Here is a 25,496-nt window from a genome sequence, read left to right as displayed (position 1 = left end):
CGGAACAGTTTGTTCCAAACGCTGAGCAGCGGAGTACCCCTTTAAGTCTAATAATTCTTCCGATCGCAAACAAAAAGAAATTCCGAAAAGTTTTAAACTTTTTGGAAATTTCAGAAGAAATTCTGAATCAATTTTACTTATCTCTACTAATAAATATTAAAAACCTTTGCCTTTTTTTCCTGAAAAACTGCAATAAAAAAGACAAGTTGCTGTGGAATTGGCCAGCAAGTAGTCATGGGAAGGATTGAAACAAATATCAGTTACTTCTGGGCTTCGGGCAACAGCCGGCACCTTTATGTAATACGTTTACGGAAGTATTTTATGATGTGTAATCTGGTCTTTCTCTGATTAGTAAGTCTATGTAGAGATGATAAGCGATGACGGTCGTGTCCTATGGCGTTCTTCCACTGGCGGAGACCGGGGTATTTGTCAGAATCCATTTACAAGACGCATTCTATAGAGGGGAAAAAGGCCATTATTAATGCAGATAAAATGAGGACAACAGAATATCTGATCAAAGCATTCCTCCCATGATGTTTAGTAGGCTCCGCCTCTGACCCGCCCATGAGCACCGACTATATGGTAGAGCAGCATTAGTCCTGCCCCCTTTTAGATCTGTGTGTCAGAAATCTGATCAAAACATACCTCCCATAATATTCTATATTTAGTAGTCTCCGCCTCTGACCCACCCATGAGCACTGACTATATGAGAGAGCAGAGTAGTCCTGCCCCCTTTTAGATCTGTGTGTCAGAAATCTGATCAAAACATACCTCCAATAATATTCTATATTTACTAGGCTCCGTCTCTGACCCGCCCATGAGCACCGACTATATGGTAGAGCAGCATTAGTCCTGCCCCTTTTAGATCTGTGTGTCAGAAATCTGATCAAAACATACCTCCAATAATATTCTATATTTACTAGGCTCCGCCTCTGACCCGCCCATGAGCACCGACTATATGGTAGAGCAGCATTAGTCCTGCCCCTTTTAGATCTGTGTGTCAGAAATCTGATCAAAACATACCTCCAATAAAATTCTATATTTAGTAGGCTCCACCTCTGACCCACCCATGAGCACCGACCAAATGGTAGAGCAACATTAGTCCTGCCCCTTTTAGATCTGTGTGTCAGAAATCTGATCAAAACATACCTCCCATAATATTCCATGTTTAGTAGGCTCCGCCTCTGACCCGCCCATGAGAACCAACTATATAGTAGAGCAGAATTAGTCCTGCCCCCTTTTAGATCTGTGTGTCAGAAATCTGATCAAAACATGCCTCCCATAATATTCTATATTTAGTAGGCTCCACCTCTGACCCGCCCGTGAGCACCGACTGTATGGTAGAGCAGCATTATTCCTGCAGCCTTTTAGATCTGTGTGTCAGTAATCTGATCAAAACATAACTCCCATTATATTCTATATTTAGTAGGCTCCGCCTCTGACCCGCCCATGAGCACCGACTATATGGTAGAGCAGCATTAGACCTGCCCCCTTTTAGACCTGTGCCTCAGAAATCAAAGTATCTGTCCCTACTTTTTTAGGTTTATAAAGGGAACCCACCACCAATACAAGCTCCTTAAAAACTGGGAAATCAAAATATATATCTATACTAGTTTTGTTGTGTGATATTTTTATGCTCTATCTTTGATCCACCCATGAACACCCACAATTGGGTGAAGCAGCATCTTTAGATTCATGTCCCAGGCAGCATCTGTCCCTCCATAGAAGTTTTTAATGGGATCCTCCAACCTATACAAGTTCCCTACAAAAGATGGCGTCTCTAAGATACCCTATCGAACCTGAATTAGCGGGTAAGATAGCATCCCCTTAAAGGGGTACTCCGCTGCACAGCGTTTGGAACAAACTTGGGAGCTTGTGATGTCATAGCCCCACCCCTCATTATGTCATGCCCCACCCCCTCAATGCAAGTCATGCCCCCTCCCATCGACTTGCATTCAGGAGGCAGGGTGTGACATCATGAGGGGCGGGGCTATGACGTCACGAGCTCTCAGCGCCTTCTCCAGCATTCGGAACAGTTTGTTCCAAACGCTGAGCAGCGGAGTACCTCTTTAATAGCTTACAGAACTGACAATTAAAAGGGCTATCCTAGGATTAGAAGTCATCCTCTATCCACAGAATAGAGATAACTAGCCAATCGATTCATTGATTTGATTATGAATTGATTTGTATTTTACTTGGTGAAATAAGTATTTGACCCCTATTAATTAGAAAAGATTTCTGGATCCCAGGTATTAAAGGGGTACTCCAGAGGAAATTATTATTATTATTTTTTTTTTTAAATCAACTGGTGCCAAAAAGTTAAATAGAATTTGTAAATCACTTCTATAAAAAAAAAAATCTTAATCCTTCCAGTACTTATTAGCTGCTGAATACTACAGAGGAAATTCTTTTCTTTTTGGAACACAGAGCTGTCTGCTGACATCACGAGCACAGTGCTCTCTGCTGACATCTCTGTCCATTTTAAGAACTGTCCAGAGTAGGAGAAAATCCCCCATAGCAAACATGTGCTGCTCTGGACAGTTCCTAAAATGGACAGAGATGTCAGCAGAGAGCACCGTGGTCGTGATGTCAGCAGAGAGCTCTGTGTTTCAAAAAAAGAAAAGAATTTCCTCTGTAGTATTCAGCAGCTAATAAGTACTGGAAGGATTAAGATTTTTTTTAATAGAAGTAATTTACAAATCTGTTTAACTTTCTGGCACAAGTTGATAAAAAAAAAAAAAAAAAAGGCAAATCAATTCATAACTTATTTGAAATGTGTTTTTCTGGATGTTATTGTTGTTATTCTGTCTCTCAATTTTCATATAAACCGACCATTAAAATTATAGACGGATCATTTCTTTGTGGGCAAACGTACAAAATTATCAGAGGCTCAAATATTTTTACCTTCACTGTTTATCACATTTCCCAAACAAAGGTCCTCCAGCTGTTGCAAAACTACAACTCTCACCATGCCCGGACAGCCACCGGCTGTCCGGGCATGCTGGGAGTTGTAGTTTTGCAACAGCTGGAGGCACCCTGGTTGGTAAACAACCACTTTAAGCTGATCATGAATGAGTCGTATCTTTTGCAAAAGATACGATGGAATAAATCTTACCATCGGTTGAGGCAGCATAGAAGCACCAGATGGAATTCGGGACGGAATCGTCAAAGCAGCACCCCTGGTTGACGCATTGGGTTGACGTGATGCCGGGTCCTCCACAATCTACTCTTACAGCGGGATCAACGCTGCATTGAGTCTGAGCTGAAAAAAAGAGCAAAAAATTTAATAAAATAAATAATACGGTAATTAAAAAATAATAAAAAAATATATATATTAGTTTTTAAAGTGAATCTAAGATAAGATATCCTTTCAAATCTTAAAGGGCTACTAAGGTGAAAAACATTTTTTTAAATCAACTGCTGCCAGAAAGTTAAAAAAAAAAAAAAAATTATTAAAATAGTAATTATAATATATCTATATCTATCTATCTATCTATCTATATATATATATATATATATATATATATATATATATATATATATATATATAAAACTCAATGTGTATGTATGTGTGTATGATCCAGCATCACGTCCAAACGGCTAAAGATATTAACATGAAACTTGGCCACTTGGGGCTTATGTTTAAAGTCCCATACAAGTCAATGGGAAATGTATGTTTCCCACATAACTTCTGTACGGCTGGAGATATTTCAATACCTGGTGCACATATTACAGGTCGGGATAGGAGGACGGGATAGGAAGCCGAGATAGGAGGACGGGATAGGAGGTCGGGATAGGAGGACGGGATAGGAGGACGGGATAGGAGGACGGGATAGGAGGACGGGATAGGAGGACGGGATAGGAAGACGGGATAGGAGGACGGGAAAGGAGGACGGGATAGGAAGACGGGATAGGAGGAAGGGAAAGGAGGACGGGATAGGAGGACGGGATAGGAGGTCGGGATAGGAGGTCGGGATAGGAGGAGGTGATATGAGGACGGGATAGGAGGACGGGATAGGAGGAGGTGATATGAGGACGGGATAGGAGGATGCGATTGGAGGACCAGGATGGGATAGGAGGTCGGGATAGGAGGTCAGGATAGGAGGTCGAGATAGGAGGACGGAATAGGAGGACGGGATAGGAGGACGGGATAGGAGGACGGGATAGGAGGACGGGATAGGAGGACGGGATAGGAGGACGGGATAGATGGACTGGATAGGAGGACGGGATAGGAGCGCAGAAAAGGAGGTCGAGATGTGAGGACGGGAAAGGAGGACGGGAAAGGGGGATGGGAAAGGAGGATGGGATAGGAGGACGGGATAGGAGGACGGGATAGGAGGACGGGATAGGAGGACGGGAAAGGAGGACGGGATAGATGGACGGGATAGGAGGACGGGAAAGGAGGACGGGAAAGGAGGTCGAGATAGGAGGACGGGAGAGGAGGACGGGAAAGGAGGTCGAGATATGAGGACGGGAAAGGAGGACAGGAAAGGAGGTCGAGATAGAAGGATGGGATAGGAGGACGTGATAGGAGGTCGGGATATTACAACAATATATGAGGACGGGATATGAAGTCAAAAGCTTCCTTCTTTGTTTATTTTCCTCCCCAACAAGGATTAGGAAGGAAAAACCGGGCAACGCCGGGTACTCAGCTAGTATATATATATATATATATATATATATATATATAATATCTATTACCGGTAGTTTTAAAGTGAATCTAAGATAAGATATTCTTTCAAACCTTAAAAGGGTACTAAGGGGGGAAAAAATTAAATTAAATCAACTGGTGGCAGAAAGTTAAACAGATTTGTAAAATCTTAATCCTTCCAGTACTTATCAGCTGCTGTATGCTCCACAGGAAGTTCTTTCCTTTTTAAATTTATTTTCTGTCTGACCACAGTGCTCTCTGCTGACACCTCTGTCTCATAAACTGGAGAAACGGCTGTCACACCCGGTCCCATAGACTTGCATTGAGTGGGACGTGGCCGTGACGCCACAAGCTTCTAGTGCTGCACTTGATGCTTTAAACCCTTAAGGACTGAGCCCTTTTTCACCTTAAGGACCCGGCCCTTTTTTGCAATACTGACCACTATCACTTTATGCATTAATAACTCTGGGATGCTTTTACCGATTATTCTGATTCCGAGAAAGTTTTTTCGTGACATATTCTACTTTAACACAGTGGTAAATTTTCGTCATTACTTGCATCCTTTCTTGGTGAAAAATCCCCAAATTTCATAAAAATTTTGAAAATTTTGCATTTTTCTAACTTTGAAACTCTCTGCTTGTACGGAAAATGGATATTCCAAATAAAGTATATATTGATTCACATATACAATATGTCTACTATATATTTGCATCATAAAATTGACATGTTTTTACTTTTGGAAGACATCAGAGGGCTTCAAAGTTCGGCAGCAATTTTCCAATTTTTCACAAAATTTTCAAAATCTGAATTCTTCAGGGACAAGTTTGTTTTGAAGTGGAGTTGAGGGGTCTTCATATTAGAAATACCCCATAAATGACCCCATTATAAAAACTGCACCCCTCAAAGTATTCAAAATGACATTCAGTAAGTGTGTTAACCCTTTAGGTGTTTCACAGGAATAGCAGCAAATTGAAGGAGAAAATTCAAAATCTTCATTTTTTACACTTTCATGTTCTTGTAGGCCTAGTTTTTGAAATTTGACAAGGAGTAAAAGGAGAAAAAGTCTCCCGAAATTTGTAACCCAATTTCTCTCGAGTAAGGAAATACCTCATAGGTGGATGTGAAATGCTCTGTGGGTGCATTAGAGGGCTCAGAAGGGAAGGAGCGACAATAGGATTTTGGAGAGTAAATTTTTTTTTAATGGTTTTTGGGGGGCATGTCACATTTAGGAAGCCCCTATGGTGCCAGAACAGCAAAAAAAAAAAACAACATGGCATACTATTTTGGAAACTACACCCCTCCAGTGAGCCCCACAGGTGTCCTACGACTTTTCGTTAAAGTCGGATGTGTAAATGAATTTTTTTTTTTCACTAAAATGCTGGTTTTCCCACAAATTTAAAATGTTTGCAAGGGATTATAGGAGAAAATGCCACCCAAAATGTGTAAATCCATCTCTTCTGAGTATGGAAATACCCCATATGTGAGCGTCAAGTGCTCTGCTGGCGCACTACAATGCTCAGAAGAGAAAGAGTCACATTTGGCTTTAGGAAAGCAAATTTTGCTGAAATGGTTTTTGGAGGGTATGTCACATTTAGGAAGCCCCTATGGTGCCAGAACAGCTGAAAAAAAAACACATGGCATACTATTTTGGAAACTACACCCCCCAAGGAACATAACCAGGGGTACAATGAGCCTTAACACCCCACAGGTGTTTGACAAATTTCCACAAAATTTGGACAGGAAAATAATTTTTTTTATTTTTTTCACTAAAATCTGATGTTACCCCAAATTTTTCATTTTCACAAGGGGTAATTGGAGAAAAAGCCTCCCAAAATGTATAACCCCATTTCTACTGAATTTGGAAATACCCCATATGTGGATGTAAAGTGCTCTGATGGCAAACTACAATGCTCAGAAGAGAAGGAGCGCCATTGGGCATTTGGTGAGAGAATTTGGTTGGAATAGAAGTCGTTGGCCTTGTGCGTTTACAATGCCTCTCATGGTGCCTGAACAGTGGACCCCCCCCCACATATGACCCCATTTTTGAAACTACACCCCTCATGTAATGTAATAAGGGGTGCAGTGAGTAGTTACACCCCACTGGCGTTTGACAGATCTTTGGAACAGTGGGCTGTGCAAATGAAAAAAAAAAAATTCCTTTTCACAGACCACTGTTCCAAAAATCTGTCAGACACCTGTGGGGTATAAATGCTCACTGTACCCCTTATTACATTACATGAGGGGTGTAGTTTCAAAAATGGGGTCACATGTGGGGGGGCTCCATTGTTCTGGCACTATGAGGGCTTTGTAAACACCCATGGCCTTCAATTCCGGACACATTCTCTCTCCAAAATCCCAATGGCGCTCCTTCTCTTCTGAGCATTGTAGTGCACCCGCAGAGCACTCTACATCCACATATGGGGCTTGTTCTTACTCAGAAGAAATGGGGCTACAATTTTTTTCCTATTCTCCCTTGTGAAAATAAAAAATGTAGGGCAACACCAGCATTTTAGTGAAAACATTTTTTTTGTCATTTTCACATCTAAATTTAATGAGAATTTGTCAAACACCTGTGGGGTGTAAATGCTCACTGTACCCCTTATTACATTACATGAGGGATGTAGTTTCTAAAATGGGGTCACATGTGGGTATTTATTGTTTTGTGTTTATGTCAGAACTGCTGTAAAATCAGCCACCCCTGTGTAAATCACCAATTTAGACCTCAAATGTACATGGTGCTCTCTAACTCTTGAGCCTTGTTGTGCGCCCGCAGAGCATTTTATGCCCACATATGGGGTATTTCCACACTCCACGATTTTGACTAAAAAGAAACTAAAAAAACACGCCAGTGGCTCAACATGCTGTGATTTTGGAAAACCGCCAAGGAGATGAAAAACGTCAAAAAAGAGTGAAAAAACGCCAAAAGGATTAAAAAAACGCCAAAGTGAAAAACGCCAAGTGGAATAAGATTTTTTCAATTTCTCATTGATTTACAGCTAACATCTCTCCGCGGCGTTTTTTGGCCTAAAAAAACGTCATGCGGCAGAATTGGCGTTTTTCTTGGCGTTTAAAAAAAATAAAAACCCAAGTAGAAACTTAGCCTAAGACAAATGTAAGGAAACACAGTAAGGACACAGCAGCCATTATATTTTCTGCAAACATGATCTGTGCTAGGATACTGCAACTTCCTCCGAGATTGAAGGTTGTCCCCAAATCACAGGATGCCAAGATTAAAGGGGTACTCCGCTGCTCAGCATTTGGAGCAAACTGTTCCGAATGCTGGAGATGGCGCCTGGAGCTCGTGACGTCCCGCCCCCTCAATGCAAGTCTATGGGAGGGGGGCGTGATGGCTGTTACGCCCCCTCCCATAGACTTGCATTGAGGGGGCGGGGTGTGACTGCATGAGGGGGCAGGGCAATGACATCAAAAGCGCCCGGCATCGGCTCCAGCATTCGGAACAGTTTGTTCCAAACGCTGAGCAGCGGAGTACCCCTTTAAGCGTACAGGAGACCCGAAACAGGTCGGCGTATTTTGTCTTGCACTAAATGCTGTATTTTCGGATTGCTGAACAGAGATTCCCGTTTTTACCACACGTACGAGCTGGAACTTCGTTCTTCTGTATTTGGATCTAATAAGGGCTCAAGTCCTGCAGGAACGCGTGGGAACTGAGTTCCTGCCCTTTTCTCCCCAGCAGGATAATAATTTTCATTAGTGTTGAGCACGAATATTCGTAATGCACATTTTTATCATGAATATCGGCACTTTGCGATCTTGCGAATAGTTAAAATATAGTGCTATATATTTGTAATGACTAATATTCGTTTTTCTTAGTTATTTTTTTCACATGCTAACTTTTCAGCAAATTTTCCATGCGAATAGGGGTCTATCACGTGGGTCTGTTTTTTTTTTGTTTTGTTTTTTCACATGCAAATTTAAATGTGAATTTTATGCAAATTTTCCAATGCGAATTTTTGCATGAAAAAAAAAGTGAATGAACATAGTGAATATGCGAATTTCGCAAACATAGGACGAATAATCGTCAATATATTTGCGAAATATTGCGACTTTGAATATGGCCCCTGCCGCTCATCACTAGTCATGCAGAACCAGTCTGTAAGTTCAGTTCAGCCATGTCCTTCTTATATACAGCATAGTGATGAGCGTAAGGGGCCATATTTGAATTTGCGATATTTCACGAATATATGGACGAATATTCACGAAATTCGCATATTCGCTATGTTCGTTTAATTTTTTTATGCGAAAATTCATAATGAAATTTGCATAGTGCGCATGCGCAATTATATCTTTCACCTAAAAGAAGGGAGGGATCAGTGTCCAGTATGGAAGTGCCAATATTCGTATAAATATTAGCATAAATATTAGCATAAATTTGCATTACAAATACGAATATTTGTCATTACGAATATATATCACTATAGTCTAAATATTCGCGAAATCGCAAAGTGACGATATTCGCGGTAAAAAATCGCATTTCGAATATTCGCGCTCAACACTATATACAGGTGCCCAGAATTGGACGCAACACTTCATATGTGTCCAATATGATTTATACAGAGGTAATTATGTCCTTGTCATGTGCCTCTATGCCTCTCTATACATCACATGACTTTATTAGCCTTGGCAGCAGCTGCCGGGCATAGGGTTGCCACCTGAGAGTTTTTTTACCGTCACGGCCGGTATTTTGGCCACCCTGTCGGTAATTTTATATTAAAAATACATTAAAAGGGCGGTATTTATCCAAGCAATCCTCCAACTAACGGAATGTTGCACCATATCCTATACCAGTTTTTCCCAACCAGAGCGCCTCCAGCTGTTTCAAAACTACAACTCCAACTTTGGCTGTCTGGGCATGCTGGGAGTTGTAGATTTGCAACAGCTGGAGGCACCCCTGGTTGGGAAACACTGACCTATACTATATGCTACTATATAGTCCAACATGCTGGGAGTTGTAGTTTTGCAACAGCTGGAGGCACCCCTGGTTGGGAAACACTGACCTATACTATATGCTACTATATAGTCCAACATGCTGGGAGTTGTAGTTTTGCAACAGCTGGAGGTGCCCCTGGTTGGGAAACACTGACCTATACTATATACTACTATATAATCCAACATGCTGGGAGTTGTAGTTTTGCAACAGCTGGAGGCGCCCCTGGTTGGGAAACACTGACCTATACTATATACTACTATATAGTCCAACATGCTGGGAGTTGTAGTTTTTGTTTGGAGCAGCTGCTGAGCCACAGGCTGTATCAGGGCATGCTGGGAGTTGTAGTTTTTGTTTGGAGCAGCTGCTGAGCCACAGGCTGTATCAGGGCATGCTGGGAGTTGTGGTTAGTAACTAATTGTAACTCCCAAATTTAATTTTAAAAAAAGCGATTAGAAAGTCACATCAAAACAAAAATTAAAAACTACAGATCGGGCGCAAAAAATGACCCTCATACATCCACGTATAAGGAGAAATAAAAAAAAGTTATAGGGGTCAGAATAGGACAAAATTTCCCACGCATTTGTGTATCCTGTGATGTCACGCATATATAATTAATTATGCAAATGAGCATTGCCGATATTTTTTTGCAAGAGACGTGGCGACCCTAGCCGGGCACAGATCACTAAAGATTAGGTACGTTTATCATTATCAGAATGTTGTAACATTCCCAGACGTTTTACTACAGTGACATCATGGAGAATAGTTTTTAGTCTGTACAAATGAAGAAGTCTTTTCTTTAAATCTTACCAACATATGAGGCAGGATAGAAGCACCAGATGGATTTTGGGACAGATTTGTCAAAGCAGCACCCCTGGTTGATGCATTGGGTTTGTGTGATGCCGTAGTGTCCACAATTTACTCTTGCAGCGGGCACAACAGTGCATTGGGCCTGAGCTGAAAAAGGACAAAAAAAAACTTGAAGGGGTACTCCACTGGGAAACATTTTATTTTAAATCAACTGGTGCCAGAAAGTTAAACAGATTTGTAAATTACTTCTATAAATAAAAATCTTAATCCTTCCAGTACTTATCAGGTGCTGTATGCTCCACAGGAAGTTCTTTTTCTTTTTGAATTTCCTTTCTGTCTGACCACAGTGCTCTCTGCTGACACCTCTGTCCATGTCAGGAACTGTCCGGGGTAGGAGCAAATCCCCATAGCAAACCTCTCCTGCTCTGGACAGTTCCTGACATGGACAGAGGTGTCAGCAGAGCAGTGGTGTACCTAGGGGGGGGCGGCCGGGTTGATTAAAAAAAAATGTTTTCAAGGGGAGTACCCCTTTAATGACAATTATCTGAAGGAAACAAAAAAAAAACTTCACTGGCTATTTGTTATGTATCTGGATTGAAAAGCTGCAATCGTCAGCCTGGTGAAAATAACGGAGCAGTACTGTGCGAGGTGCTTGACTCCAAGTGTCCCGACATCTCCATTTAGACTCCTTACACTCCATCATTCTGGATATAAATGGGGGACCAGATCTGTACTCTCCCTCTAAATTGCTCTTATGTCTTCAGATATATAAAAAAAAAAGCAAACAAACCACCTTAAGGGCACGTTCCCACGTGCCGTATTTCGCTGTGTATTTGCTGCTGCGTATTTTCTTTCCCATTGAAGTTAATGGGTAGCAAAATACACGGCTGATTTTCCTACCCATTGACTTCAATGGGAAAGAAAATACGCAGCAAAATATGGCACGTGGGAACGTGCCCTAAAAATTTGATTGTAATTTTCTAGGTACCATACCCAGGGTGGGATTAGGGGGAGGCAAAAGGTATCTGGGACCATTTGCAGGGTGTTGGTATGAAAGGAGGTGCAAGAAGGTAGATGAGACCTAAGATGGCAAAGAGGACACAATGTGGCAAGTTTTTGGGGGAAAGAAAATAAGGGAACACACAAAAGATGAAAGGTGGTCTATGTGGGAAAGGTAGGAACACAAGGTGGCAGTAAGGGGTCAGGGGTAGACACAAGGTGTCAGGAGGGGGTCAGAGGTAAACAATAGGGTTTCAGGTGTAGAAAGAAGGTGAAAGGAGGGGGTCAGGGGTAGACACAAGGTGGCAATAGGGGGTCAGGTGTAGAAAGAAGGTGACAGGAGGGGGTCAGGGGTAGAGAGAAGGTGGCAATAGGGGGTCAGGGGTAGAGAGAAGGTGACAGGAGGGGGTCAGGGGTAGACACAATGTGGCAATAGGGGGTCAGGTGTAGACACAAGGTGACAGAAGGGGGTCAGGGGTAGAGAGAAGGTGACAGGAGGGGGTCAGGGGTAGACACAATGTGGCAATGGGGGTCAGGGGTAGACACAAGGTGACAGGAGGGGGTCAGGTGTAGACACAAGGTGACAGAAGGGGGTCAGGGGTAGAGAGAAGGTGACAGGAGGGGGTCAGGGGTAGACACAATGTGGCACTAGGGGGTCAGGTGTAGACACAAGGTGACAGAAGGGGGTCAGGGGTAGAGAGAAGGTGACAGGAGGGGGTCAGGTGTAGGCACGAGGTGACAGGAGGGGGTCAGGTGTAGGCACGAGGTGACAGGAGGGGGTCAGGGGTAGACACAAGGTGGCAAGAAGGGTCACTGTGACGGTAATAAAGGAAACCATGTTGCTCCGGTCGAGTTGAATCTATCTAGTTTTATATAAGTGCTACTAGGTATTTTTTTTTTAACCTAAGTTAAAATATACTGTCCTCATTGGATTGTGCTATAGTGGGTAGAATATACTAAAGTGGGAGGGGGGGCAGGGGATAGGCCTCTGACTGTACCACTTGTGCTGCATAAATACATTTACCCTAGTGCAAACTCTGTAACAGGCCCCACCTACCACAGAGCATTGATAACACTGGTGTCTTCCTGTGTGAAAAAGGGGTCTTTGGGCCCCTCAGGTATAAGGCCTGGATGTGACTGCTACCTTTGAGTAATGGAAGTCTTCCCAAGCACCAGTACTTACTGAGAGTTATGGCCGTACAGCTGGCAGCCAGGAACACAACGAGGGCCAGAACCCAGAACAGTCTCCGTTCCGTCACCATCTTCTCTCTGCTCTGTTGACCATGGGCACGGGGGTTATTTTATACCCTCGGATCTTTTTGCTGTATTCTTCAAAGAAGGTTTACTCAAGGTGAGGCCTACCTCTCCCCTCACCTCCTATATTCTAAATCTAGTAACTACGTGACTAAGGTGAAATTCCATCTACATCAGATAAGATCTTATCTCATTTCACAGATCGAAGAAAGGAAAGGGGCAAAGCTACGTACTAGGACGTCAGGTGAGACCCCTGTAAGAAAGCTCATAGATCAGTGGCTGCTATTGTGGAATCCTGAAATCTTATTTGTGCCCTGATCCCACGCTCCTCCTCGTTGGTCTAAATGTGTGAGCACATTGGTGATACTCATAGTGGCCCCCTTCCAGCCTCACGTCTGTCACCCACCCCTGGTAGTCACTGTGTATACACTGCTCACCTTTGACACCCAACCTCTCAAAAATTCTATGAACCTGACCGCATTGGCTTAGGTGAATCTGACTGGCCGGACAGGAGAGGGGCAGGACATGAGGGGTTAACTGAGCCGGACCAAAATGCCTAGGAGTTAAAGGTGTACTCCGCTCCAAGAAATCTGATCCCCTATCCTTTGGAAGTCAGATCGTGGGGGTCCCACAGCTGGGAACTCCGCAATCTCTTTGCAGCAGCCAGCGTTTGTATAGAACACAGGGTGCGGGCAGCGGGGGTCGTGACATCACGGCCACGCCCCCCCCCCCCGTGATATCACGCCACGCCCCCTCAATGCAAGTCTATGGAGGGGGGTGTAACATGATGTCACAACCCCCGCCGTCCTCTCCAAGTGTCAGGAACAAAAGTTCTGAACGCTGGGGTAGTAAAGTACCCCTTTAATGTGAGGATCTGGGAGTTGGTGGGTATGCCCATAGTTTATAACCCCCACCCCTCTTTCCCTGTCTCTATACTCACCAGCGTGGGAGTGAAGCATACCGCCATCCCTTTTTTGTGTGTTGTATTCTTTTTACCGTATTGTATCTCGAAATGGCGTTGTTTCCTTTTGTTGGTTGTGACTGCCTTTTGTTACCCCTATTTAAAAATATATATATATGAAAAAGTGATTATAATGATAATTGAAAATATTTAAAGGCTGGTGTTTTTTTGCTGGTTCTGTGTCCTTCCCTTTTAGGCTTTGTGTTAGGGCTCTCGCACCGTCCGGGAGCGTTCTCTTGTGTTGCCCTCTGCTCCCGGCAGTGCCGCGATTCACATTGCGGGACGCACAGGCATGCGAATGCCGGACTGCCGCTCACCTTCCGCCCCGTCCTCTTCTTTCCCCGGTGGTCTTGCTCCTCGCATTGCGGGGTGCGCTCGCTTGCGAGCCCCACTCTGTTCTCCTCCTCCTGTTCATCTCTGCCAGCGTGCACGTCCCTGCCTCCTAGGGCATGCGCGCCAGTTCTTCTAAATTTAAAGGGCCAGTGCACCAATAATAGGTTCTTGTCTGAAACCAATTTATTTTGTTCCGGCACTTCCTACTGTTCCCTGACGGATCTTTGTGCCTAGTGAAAGCGTTCTTCTGTGTATTGCCTATTAGTGTTCCAGACCTCCTGCTTGTGACCTGACCTCGCACCTTTGCCGCCTGCCTCCTGACCTCGTGCCTGTGACCTGACTATGCTTCTTTGCTGCCTGACCTTGATCTTCTGCTACGACTGACTATTCTTGTGTACTCCAGTGCCAAGTTTCACCTAGGCAGCCTGTGTGGACTAATCATGTCAGGGGTAGCGACCTGGGTGCCACCTGCCGCAGCAAGACCATTCGGCTTTGCGGCATGCTCTGGTGAAAACCAACGGCACCTTAGAGTCCGCTCCCTGATATGGTTCAGTCAGTGTCCATACAGGTCCAGCGGATCCACTTTCTCCAGCCGGTGACACTTTGGTTTTTGGTTTAGCTGGTGATGGAGCATAATGAGAGGAAAATGTGGGAGACTGAAGGCACTCATGCCCACTGGGGAACCGGCGGCCGGCATACTGATTCAGCATAAAGCAAGTTAGTCAAGATGTGTCACTGTATATGGTTACACATTCAACTGCTGTGCACTTGTTTACAGTTACTATGTACTACGCTGTGACCAACCACCCAATCCAGTTAAAACTTAATACAGTTGTTAAAAAGGTACTCGGCCCCTCGACATCTTATCCCCTATCCAAAAGATAGGGGATAAGTTGTCTGATCGTGGGGGTCTCACCACTGGGGTCCCCCGGCGATCTCCTTGCTGCACCCGATGTTTGTTTAGCGCGTTGGGTGCAGCACTGGAGGCTCATGCCGTCTTGGTCACGCCCCACTAGTGACATCATGGCCACGTCCCATCAATGCAAGTCTATGGGAGGGGGCGTGACGGTCGTAACGCTTCCTCCCATAGACTTGTATTGAGGGGGCATGGCCGTGACATCACGAGTGGGGCATGACTGTGACATCACGAGCCTATGCCCCGCATCGCCAGTCATCGGGCACAGAGCGAAGTTCGCTCTGTGCACCGGATGTCTGGGGTGCCACAGCTGAGATCATGGGGGTCCCCAGCGGTAGGACCCCCGCTATCAGACATCTTATCCCCTATCTTTTGGGTAGGGGATAAGATGTCTAGGGGCACAGTACCCCTTAAAGTGTCTTATTTATGGTGGGAGGGCTCGAGGGGAGTAAGCCTGGTCTTAAGGGGTAGTGTGTTACTGGCAGTCTATGAAGAATCCTTGATGGTTTCTTGGTGACCCTATCCGGCCACGACAATGTACAATAGTCAATAGCTACAGAATCTTGAAGGTACTGAGGTATTGCTGTAACAAGAAAAAGCCAAAAGACACAAGGTGAAAGTAAGGCAGCATACCCATCAAGATTACTCAACCATGTCTGGTTTCAGAGGGAGTGTAAGAGGAACCAAAATGTTGCTGTGATGAGGAAGAACTTGTCTTTACTCAACTGGAAGGGCCACACAGGAACAATAAGAAAGCTTACATTCTTCCCAGCAAGAAAGTTCTGTGGGAGAAGTACACAAGTCCAACTCTGTCTCCTAGACGGCTGGAACTTATCCAAATTAGTTAGTTAATCCATACATTGAACCAAGGCATCATGTGGAGTTAAGGAGGTGTAGTACCAAGAACTGCTTCCAGTTCATGCTGAAGGGTTATCTATTTCTACATTTTTATTTTATATTTTTATTCCAAAAAGGGGAATCGTTTCGGGGTCAGGAGAGATAGAGCTGAACAAGTGCTCTTCTGCTAACCACTGGACTCTTTGCAGGATTCCTGCCAGAGTCCACGCCATGTGTCTTACAAGCCTCAACCTTTTTACCTTACACCCTGTGATAGGGAATCATAACACAGCTAACCTTGTATATAAGTCTGCTACATATACAATGAGCTAAGCTGTGACCCTCCTCTGTAGAGTTAACCGAAATGAAATGTGTGTCCCAAAGTAACACCTAAATGTTACTAGACACTTACTTCATGATAATTATGCCCACATATTATACACTGTAGACTGTAAGGAGGCTGTATACTGTATTGGTGTACAAATCTTGGTGTACAAAGGAATCTTCAAGTAAAGTATGTTCCTTTGTGTCTGGTTCAAGTCATTTGCACCTAACATGAATGGAACACCAGCACCCAGACACTATCACCATAGAGTGTCCCGGGGTTAAGGATTACCCTTTTTGTGTTGACCCTTAATCACAACAGTTACAGAAACCACAGGAGGATATTCAGGGTTCAGCCAGATCCTGGAAGCTACTGTGATACCATAGGCTCTTCTAGGTGTACTACTACCCTCCAGAGAGCCCCATACTACGTCTACACCCCCCGTGTGGGCAGCACAAGTTCATGTGTTTTTAATGGGTAGAGAGCAGTAAGCTTCTACCAGACACTTCAGTGGTCTTTCTTGACACCATCTATCAGAGGAGAGTTGGGAGAAACCAGCAGCTTCAGCATCCCTTTCTCTAAAGTGTACGGGTGGAGCGGGTTTGGTTTGTAGTACCTTATAGTATATGTCACTGGTATTTACCAAGGCAACAGGTATTTGGTTGTATCCCCCCCACCCCCAATCTGGTTGTGTCTCATCTAGACCCTTTTTCTCCAGTGATCCATAATGATGTTAGCAATTTTTGGTCCATTTGGAATTTCAAAAACGTTTTGGGTCTATGTTTAGTATTACATCTCAGCCCCATTCACTTGAAATAAACATGCTGCAATACCAGAAATAGCCTAAGGTGGAGCTGTTTGTAATTTGGCTCTAATGTTGTCGCTCTATTCATTGGAAAACAACAGGAAATGTTAGCACTGAGGTGGCAAATACTGGGTTAGCAGTAGCACAGAGTTTTTCAGCTCAGAACAGCATGAATGATCTAAGACGTACCGTACCACGTACCAGTGTTTCCCAACCAGGATGCCACCACCTGTGGCTCCAATGGGGCCTTTGTATGGTCCTACCTCCCTTTGCTGGGGATTGAATTCCCCATTCAACCCTCAGCAAAGGGAGTTAGGACCATATAGCCATGAGAAGTAGAGAAACAAATACCAGGCCCTTCTAGCTTTGGTGGCAATACCATTAAAGGGGGTCCATTGCTATGGTGTCCACTCTCCCCCTCACTGATAATAAAAAAAATAAAAAAAAAGCAAAACACGCCTTTATTTCCAATTGCAGCTTTATTTCTTTACATATGTGCCTGGCTGTAATAAATTTAGAAAGAGGGAAAGTCTTTTAGGATGTGAAATCTGGCAGAGATGGTTTTCTGATAGTTCCGTCTATAGGTAGAGATGATACGCGATGACGGTTGTGTCCTATGGCGTTCTTCCACTGGCAGAGACCGTGTTGTTCATCAGAGTCCATTTACAAGACGCACTCTACAGAGAAAAAAACAGCCATTATTAATGCGACATTCCATGATGTTTAGTAGGCTCCGCCTCTGACCCGCCCATGAGCACCGGCTATATGGTAGAGAAGCATAAGTCCTGCCCCCTTTTAGATCTGTGTCTCAGAAATCAAAGTATCTGTCCCCACTTTTTAGGTTTTTAAAAGGGAACCTACCACTGATACATGCTCCCTAAAAATTGGGCCATCTGTTGGATACACGAGGTTTAAACCTAAACTAATTGGTGCAATAACACCCTCATTAATGGTCGGGCTTTAAAAATTTGTGAGAAATTGAAAGAATAGAGGCCAAATATAAGGGGGTAACACATGAGTGTGGGATCAAAATACACAGGGTTTGTTTGTCGTTTGAAACCATGGAGATACAAAGGTCTGCATAGGAGCTGTATGCACAAAACGGTGGCAGATTCTTAATCAAGTCTATTCAGAATGGGAATTGAGGATTTATATGTTAAGAGGTTGCGTCAAAGAAAAAAAGTTCCACCAAAACAGTGAAACCCTTGGTCATTGGCTTAGTCAATGCAGTACCAGATGCTACCAGTGGATAAGAGTGGCACTGTTTAAGCTTAAATAGTATGCAACCACCTTAGGCTGCACACGGATACGTTTTATCACGATCAGAATGATCCAACATGTCTGAGATACTGGAATATGGTTTAGAGCCTAAATCTTACCATCATCTGGACGAGCGTAGTAGCACCAGATGGCATCTGGGTTAGTGCTGTCGAAGCAGCATCCCTTGTTGAAACACTCAGTTGCTGTGATTCCGGGTTCTCCACAATTTACTCTTGCAACGGGTAGAACGTTGCATTGGGCCTGAGCTGAAAAAGGACAAACAAAATCATGAATTGTAAGCTCAGTGTCCGGCAGCAGCTGTAAAGGGTATAAGAGATAAAGCTACAGTAAGGAAAGGAAATTCATTCACGGAACATTACTCTTTACTTAAAGGGGTACTCCAGTGAAAAACATCTTATCCCCTATCCGAAGGCTGGGGCACCCCAGACATCTGGTGACCTTTGCTCTGGATGACTGGCAAAGCGGGGCAGAGGCTCATGACGTCACGGACTCACCCTGCTCATGACATCTTGGGCCATGCCCCCTCAATGCAAGTCTATGGGAGGGGGCGTGACGGCCGTCATGCCCCCTCCCATAGACTTGCATTGAGGGGGCATGGCCGTGACGTCACCCAGACGCTCTAAACGAACACCGGGTGCAACAGGGAGATTGCGGGGGTACCGCTGATGGGGATCAGACATCTTATCCCCTATAAGATGTCTATGGGCGGAGTACTCCATTAATTTTAACCCAAGGCCTACAATAGGATAATATAATACGTATAGGATATTACGTATCTGGACTAAGTGGTATATTTGTGTTGGACTTCAGATGTGCCTTACGAAATACGTAAGGTCATTGGAATCCTTCTGCCCCAATATTCAGGCCACATGTAGAGGCCCAGATTTGGAAGCTTCTACCAATATGGCCCTTATCACGTGTTCACACGAAAAGACACCTTTACACCAATAAATATATGTCTCGGCAGTCCTACCCTTCAAATTTACCATAGCAAGGGTAAAATATGGGGGGGAGGGGCAGAGACTCATTGTAGGGACGTAGTACATGGATTATGGCAGATTCAGGGGCTTTTTAAGGGGAGGCAAATGTAGGGGGATACAAGATGTCAGGAGCAGAAGGGGATGCTAAGTAACAGGGGATCTGTGGGGGAGGGCAAAAAGTGGGAATGGTTCTGTGTGGAAAGGGGAGCAGGGAACACACACAGGATGGAAGGAGCAATGTAGGGGAAGGTAGAAAAACAATATGGCAAGGGGTACACAAGGTAGCATGGGCTTTATTTGGGATTGCAAAATGTATAGCAGTGCCTGTTTTGGACAAAGAGAGGGGACGCAGTTTTTTTTCCAGTCCTAGGTGGCCCATATAATTTACCCAAGTAAATAGGTCCCTATTGAGTTGATTTAGTGCTACAGACTAAACTGGGTGACAATGGATGGGCCCCTGACTCTGCTGGCTGTATGGCCCTGATGGCAGCACTCAAGAGCTACAACTGGAATTTACTGGGCACCAATGGATGACTGGAGGGATTTTAGATACGTACTCAGGGTATGGCCAATTAACCAATAAATTACCCCCACGTACCACCTACCATTCCCTCCCTCCAACCACCCCTTTTTACCATAAGATACACAAGACCTGGTTGGAGAAATGGGCTTTTTAGCCCGTTAATTTAACACCATTATAAACATATAAATATTATAAATAACTGTACCATAACAACTGGCCAACTCTCCACCATTTCCATACTCTTAACAATATTTAAAACCATACACACCTCCAAGGACCCTTAGACCTGCCTCCCAAACTAACCAAACCTCACACACAAAGAGAGGGTGGGTAGGACTTCTTCAACTAGCTTTCCCGTCATTGGCTAGCTCCTCCCCTTACAGCCCTTAAAGGAATAGTCCAGTGGTGACTCAGTGGTGAACAACTTATCACCTATCTTAAGGATAGGGGATAAGTTGCAGATCTCTCTGGGGGTCCGACTGCTGGGGCCCCCTGCGATCTCCTGTACGGAGCCCCGACAGCCCGCGGGAAGGGGGCGTGTCGACCTCCGCACGAACGGCGGCTGACACGCCCCTTCAATACAACGCTATGGCAGAGCCGAAGCGCTGCCTTCGGCAATCTCCGGCTCTGCCATAGAGATGTATTGAGGGGGCGTGTCGGCCGCCGCTTCGTGCGGGGGTCGACACCCGCTATCTGGGCGGAGAGCCGGGACGCCGTACAGAGAGATCGCAGGGGGCCCCAGCGGTCGGACCCCCCGTGATCTCAAACTTATCCCCTATCCTTAGGATAGGGGATACGTTTTTCACCACTGGACTACCCCTTTAAATACCCCTAATACTCCTCCACCCGACTACTGAGCCTCCCAATAAAAATAAAAAAATAAACACCAGAAAACCACCCATTTTAACCCCCCAAGGTTCCATAAACAACTTTAACCCCTTAAGTACACTAAAACCCCTGTCAAGGCGCTACTCCCATAGGGTGTTACCCTCCGCTCCATACGCTCCCAAAATCTGTAACTCATTATAGGGCCTTATTATTCTGGCATCCTCCTACGAGCAATAGGGCCTAGTGGGAAGAGGGGGGACTGTGCCAAACCTCTAAGGACTGTTTCTAAGAGCAGCCTCAGACTTCTGTTTAACCGTGTGAATATACAAAGCTTTATTTATAAGACGCTAATACAAACAGGCAACGCTAAGAAATTCAACGATTAATTCTGTTTCCTTAAAATGGTTTACATCAGGAATTAAACAAACCGAGGTTATGAATGAGCGGGAGCATCCGGCGCAGTCACCTGACGGGTGTTTACGGACATGTGTACGCTGAGTAATCTCATACCGCAACAACGTTTAGAGGAAGGTTGTATAAACAATCGTGGTTTCAGCCTTAGGTCGCGTCTCATCTCCAGCTGATGGATTTACATGAACTCATTTCATTTTGGAAAACGTTTAAAAGGGACGATGACACTAAACAGGGCCCAACATGAGGGAATTATGGAATTATAAAAAATAAAAAAAAATAAAAAACATTTTATTACTTTAATGTCTTGATTCTCAAAAATATCATGAATCTGTACCTATCTGATATTTTAATAACATTTCTTCAATTTTATAGACTACATTTTAGGGCCATACTATGTGCTGTAATTTTGATATTACAACAGGAAGATTATTTTGTGGCTCAAAAATGTTATAGAAAAATAATTTTTTAGTGAAAGGATTTTATGTACCGCATTTTTCGCCCTATAGGACGCACCGGCGTATAAGACGCACCCAAAATAAAAAAAAATAAAGATTTTGAACCCAATAGTGGTCTTCAACCTGCGGACCTCCAGATGTTGCAAAACTACAACTCCCAGCATGCCCGGACAGCCGTTGGCTGTCCGGGCATGCTGGGAGTTGTAGTTTTGCAACATCTGGAGGTCCGCAGATTGAAGACCACTGCATAGGAGGTAATACTCACGTGTCCCCGCCGCTCCGGACCCGTCACCGCTGCCCTGGATGTCGCTCCATCGCTGTCCCCGTCGCTCCGGAACGTCTCTGCTGCCGGCCGGGTATCCTCGCTCTCCGTCATCACGTCGTTACGCACGCCGACGCACGTACGCGACGACGTGATGACGAGGAAGGAGAGCGCCGGCCATACAGGGGATCCCTGAACGGAGAAGACACCGAGGAGGCAGGTAAGGTCCCTCCCGGTGTCCTGTAAGAACTAACCCGGCTATTCAGTGGGGCTGTTCGGGACCGCCGCGGTGAAATCGACTGAACAGCCGGGTTAGTGTCACTTTCCCTTCAGACGCAGCAGTCAGCTTTGATCGCCGCGTCTGAAGGGTTAATACAGGGCATCACCGCGATCGGTGATGTCCTGTATTAGCCGCAGGTCCCGGCCATTGATGGCCGCAGGGACCGCCGCGATAGGGGTGTATTCGCCGTATAAGACGCACCGACTTTTTCCCCACAGTTTTGGGGAAGAAAAAGTGCGTCTTATATGGCGAAAAATACGGTATTTATATATATAGATCCCTTTTTTGCCCTAAAGGAATCACAAATTGGACTGCAACCCAACTTGACTCATAGACCTGAAATTAGCCTATATGGCTTTCCCCTATAAATTTTTAGAAGCTCTAAGGTCCTCTTCATCCATTTATGTGAACATCTTCCCCTCCAAGGTCATCCTTATCCATCCATCCTTATCCTTAAAGGGGTATTCCAGGAAATAAGTTTTTTCTTTATATCAACTGGCTCCAGAAAGTTAAACAGATTTGTAAATGACTTCTATAAATTTTTTTTTAATCCTTTCAATAATTATCAGCTGCTGAAGTTGAGTTGTTGTTTTCTGTCTGGCAACAGTGCTCTCTGCTGACATCTCTGCTGGTCTCAGGAACTGCACAGAGTAGAAGAGGTTTGCTATGGGGATTTGCTTCTAAACTGTGCGGTTCCCGTGACAGGTGTCATCAGAGAGCACTTAGATAGAAAAGAACAACTCAACTTCAGCAGCTCATAAGTACTGAAAGGATTAAGATTTTTTCCTGATAGTAATTTACAAATCTGTTTAATTTTCTGGAGCCAGTTGATATATAAAAAAAAAGTTTTTTCCTGGATAACCCCTTTAATCCTTCCACTTATCAGCTGCTCTTTACTACAGAGAAGGTTCTTTTCTTTTTGAATTTCCTTTCTGTCTGACCACAGTGCTCTCTGCTGACACCTCTGTCCATGTCAGGAACTGTCCAGCGTAGGAGCAAAATACCATAGCAAACCTCTCCTGCACAGAGGTGTCAGCAGAGAGCACTGTGGTCAGACAGAAAAGATATTCAAAAAGAAAAGAACTTTCTCTGTAGTAAACTGCAGCTGATAAGTACTGGAAGGATTAAGATTTTTTAATAGAAGTAATTTACAAATCTGTTTAACTTTCTGGCATCAGTTGATTTAAAATAAATTGCTATCCACCGGAGTACCCCTTTAATCTCAGATATTTTCCTTTCCCTCTTTTCTTTAACATCTTTATGCTTTCAAAATCATTATTCATCTGCAATCAATCGATTAGAGAACCTGTTGAATTTGCCCACAGTGCCACCCCAGGGCTAATTAGGAACTGCACTTTTCCCATTTAAAACAATTGGCTAAAAAAAATAATGCAACAGTCTGATAGGTCCTCCAGAATGGGAGACGTCCTCTGTAGCTGTTCTCCATAATGTCTTTTGGTTGAGGAACCTAATCAGAACCTAAACCTAAACCACTATCCAATAACCCATCATTCTCTGATAATGCACTTGAATGGGGATTATCTTATAAGACACATGATGAACTTTTTTTTTGACTAATATAAATTTTAGTCTTTTTGAACTTAATAATGCCTATTACTTACTTAGTGCGGCCTGTCCATGTGCGGAGCTGAAGGACCCAACGATGAGGGCGATGGCAAATAAACAAAAGACCTTGTAGTCCATGGCTGTTCTCCTCACCTGGTCTTGCCCGTGGAAGGTTGGATTAGAGTGTAGGATGGACGAGTCTCCAGGGACCGTACTTTATATTCCTAGTTGTTGTTTGCTATCTCTTATCAGATCCCGTCTATTAAGGCGAGTCCATCTAAGACAAGGAAACACAATGGCCTCCTGTACTTTTACTTTATTTTGGCACGGTGCGGGACCAGTGAGTCATGACCCTCTGTATCTTATCTGGGGTAAAATGGTGCCAATTTCAATATTACATTGGGTGTGAATTCATGTGATTTGGAGTAGCCCAAAATGTTATGCAAGACCTCTATGCTATTGACGTGGAAAGGTCTTGACCACTTAAAGGGGTACTCCGCCCCCAGACATCTTATCCCCTATCCAAAGGATAGGGGATAAGATGTCCGATCGCCGGGGTCCAGCTGCTGGGGACCCCGGGGATCGCTGCTGCAGCACCGCGCTATCATTACTGCGCAGAGCGAGTTCGCTCTGCACGTAATGACGGGCTATACAGGGGCCGGAGCATCGTTATGTCACGGCTCCGCCCCTCGTGATGTCACGGACCGCCCCCGTCAATACAAGTCTATGGGAGGGGGCGTGGCGGTCGTCACGCCCCCTGCCATAGACTTGCATTAAGGGGACGGGCCGTGATGTCATGAGGGGCGGAGCCATGACGTCACGCTGCTCCGGCCCCTGTATCGCCCGTCATTACATGCAGAGCGAACTCGCTCTGTGCAGTAATGATAGCGGGGTGCCGCAGCGGTGATCCCCGGGGTCCCCAGCAGCGGGACCGCGGCGATCTAACATCTTATCCCCTATCCTTTGGATAGGGGATAAGATGCCAGAGGCGGAGTACTCCTTTAAGGACTCAGTGTTTTTCCGTTTTTGCACTTTCGTATTTTCTTCCTTACCTTTAAAAAAAAATCATAATTCTTAAAATGTTGCACCTAATAATCCATATGATGGCTTATTTTTTGCGCCACCAATTCTACTTTGTAATGACGTCAGTCATTTTACCCAAAAGTCTACGTCGAAACGGAAAAAAAAACCTTGTGCGACAAAATTGAAGAAAAAACATTATTTTGTAAATTTTGGGGACTTCCGTTTCTACGTAGTACATTTTTCGGTAAAAATGACACCTTATCTTTATTCTGTAAGTCCATACGATTAAAATGATCCCCTACTTATATAGGTTTGATTTTGTCGGACTTCTGGAAAAAATCATAACTACATCAACAAAAATGAATATGTTTAAAATAATCATCTTCTGACCCCTATAACTTTTTTATTTTTCCGCGTATGGGGCGGTATGAGGGCTCATTTTATGCGCCGTGATCTGAAGTTTTTAGTGGTACCATATTTGTATTAATTGGACTTGATATAAAAAGTGACCAGAAATACGCTATTTTGGACTTTGGAATTTTTTTTGCGCATACACCATTGACCATGCGGTTTATTAATGCGGCAATACCACATATGTTTATTTTTGTTTTTATTTACATTGGGTTTTTTTAAATGGGAAAAAGGGGGGTGATTCAAACTTTTACTAGGGAAGGGGTTAAAAGATCTTTATTCGTTTTTTTCCCACTTTTTTTTTTTTTGCAATGTTATAGCTCCCATAGGAGACTATAACACTGCACACACTGATCTTTTACATTGATCATTGTTATCCCATAGGATAACATTGATCAATAATTCTGCCGCTTGACTGCTCATGCCTGGATCTCAGGCACTGAGCAATCATTCGGCGATCAGATACCAGGAGGAAGGTAGGGGCTCTCCTTGTGTGTTCCAGCTGTTCGTGACGCCGCAATTTCACAGCTGTGGTCCCGAACAGCCGGCTGAGCTAGCTGAGAATAGTTTACCTTCACTTTTGATGTGGCGTTCAACTTTAAACGCCGCATCTAAAGGGTTAATAGCGGTGCCGCGT

At 44.2% G+C, this 25,496-nt stretch overlaps 2 protein-coding genes across 2 annotated transcripts in view; both read right to left on the bottom strand.

The window, feature by feature from the left end:
* The window catches only part of LOC130357515 (putative gastrointestinal growth factor xP4), a 40,296-nt gene extending 24,790 nt beyond the window's left edge, over positions 1-15,506 (bottom strand). Inside the window, exons 1-2 of the mRNA XM_056560212.1 lie at positions 15,503-15,506; positions 15,349-15,452 (exon numbers count right to left, since the gene is read on the bottom strand). Of these exons, the coding sequence (XP_056416187.1) occupies positions 15,349-15,452; positions 15,503-15,506 (108 nt within the window). The remainder of the gene's footprint in view (positions 1-15,348; positions 15,453-15,502) is intronic.
* Positions 15,507-17,302: 1,796 nt separating this feature from the next.
* Positions 17,303-23,638, bottom strand: LOC130357201 (putative gastrointestinal growth factor xP1). Its single transcript, XM_056559764.1, has 3 exons — positions 23,482-23,638; positions 18,216-18,362; positions 17,303-17,513 (listed from the first exon to the last, which is right to left on the bottom strand). Exons 1-3 carry the CDS (start codon positions 23,561-23,563, stop codon positions 17,500-17,502), a joined length of 243 nt encoding a protein of 80 aa, XP_056415739.1. The 5' UTR covers positions 23,564-23,638; the 3' UTR covers positions 17,303-17,499.
* Positions 23,639-25,496: the final 1,858 nt, after the last annotated feature.

This window comes from Hyla sarda, chromosome 2, assembly GCF_029499605.1.
Source record: "Hyla sarda isolate aHylSar1 chromosome 2, aHylSar1.hap1, whole genome shotgun sequence".
Lineage (NCBI taxonomy): Eukaryota > Metazoa > Chordata > Amphibia > Anura > Hylidae > Hyla > Hyla sarda.
The sequence above is the reverse complement of the archived record's forward strand: the minus strand, read 5'-3'. Positions and strand labels throughout refer to the sequence as shown.

What these genes read in the sequence shown, in the direction of transcription:
- LOC130357201 (XM_056559764.1), bottom strand. Translation starts at nt 23,563, where the DNA reads ATGGACTACAAGGTCTTTTGTTTATTTGCCATCGCCCTCATCGTTGGG. An exon ending in ACATGGACAGGCCGCACTAA is followed by an intron (nt 18,363 to 23,481) that starts GTAAGTAATAGG and finishes GTCCTTTTTCAG; the next exon opens with CTCAGGCCCAATGCAACGTT.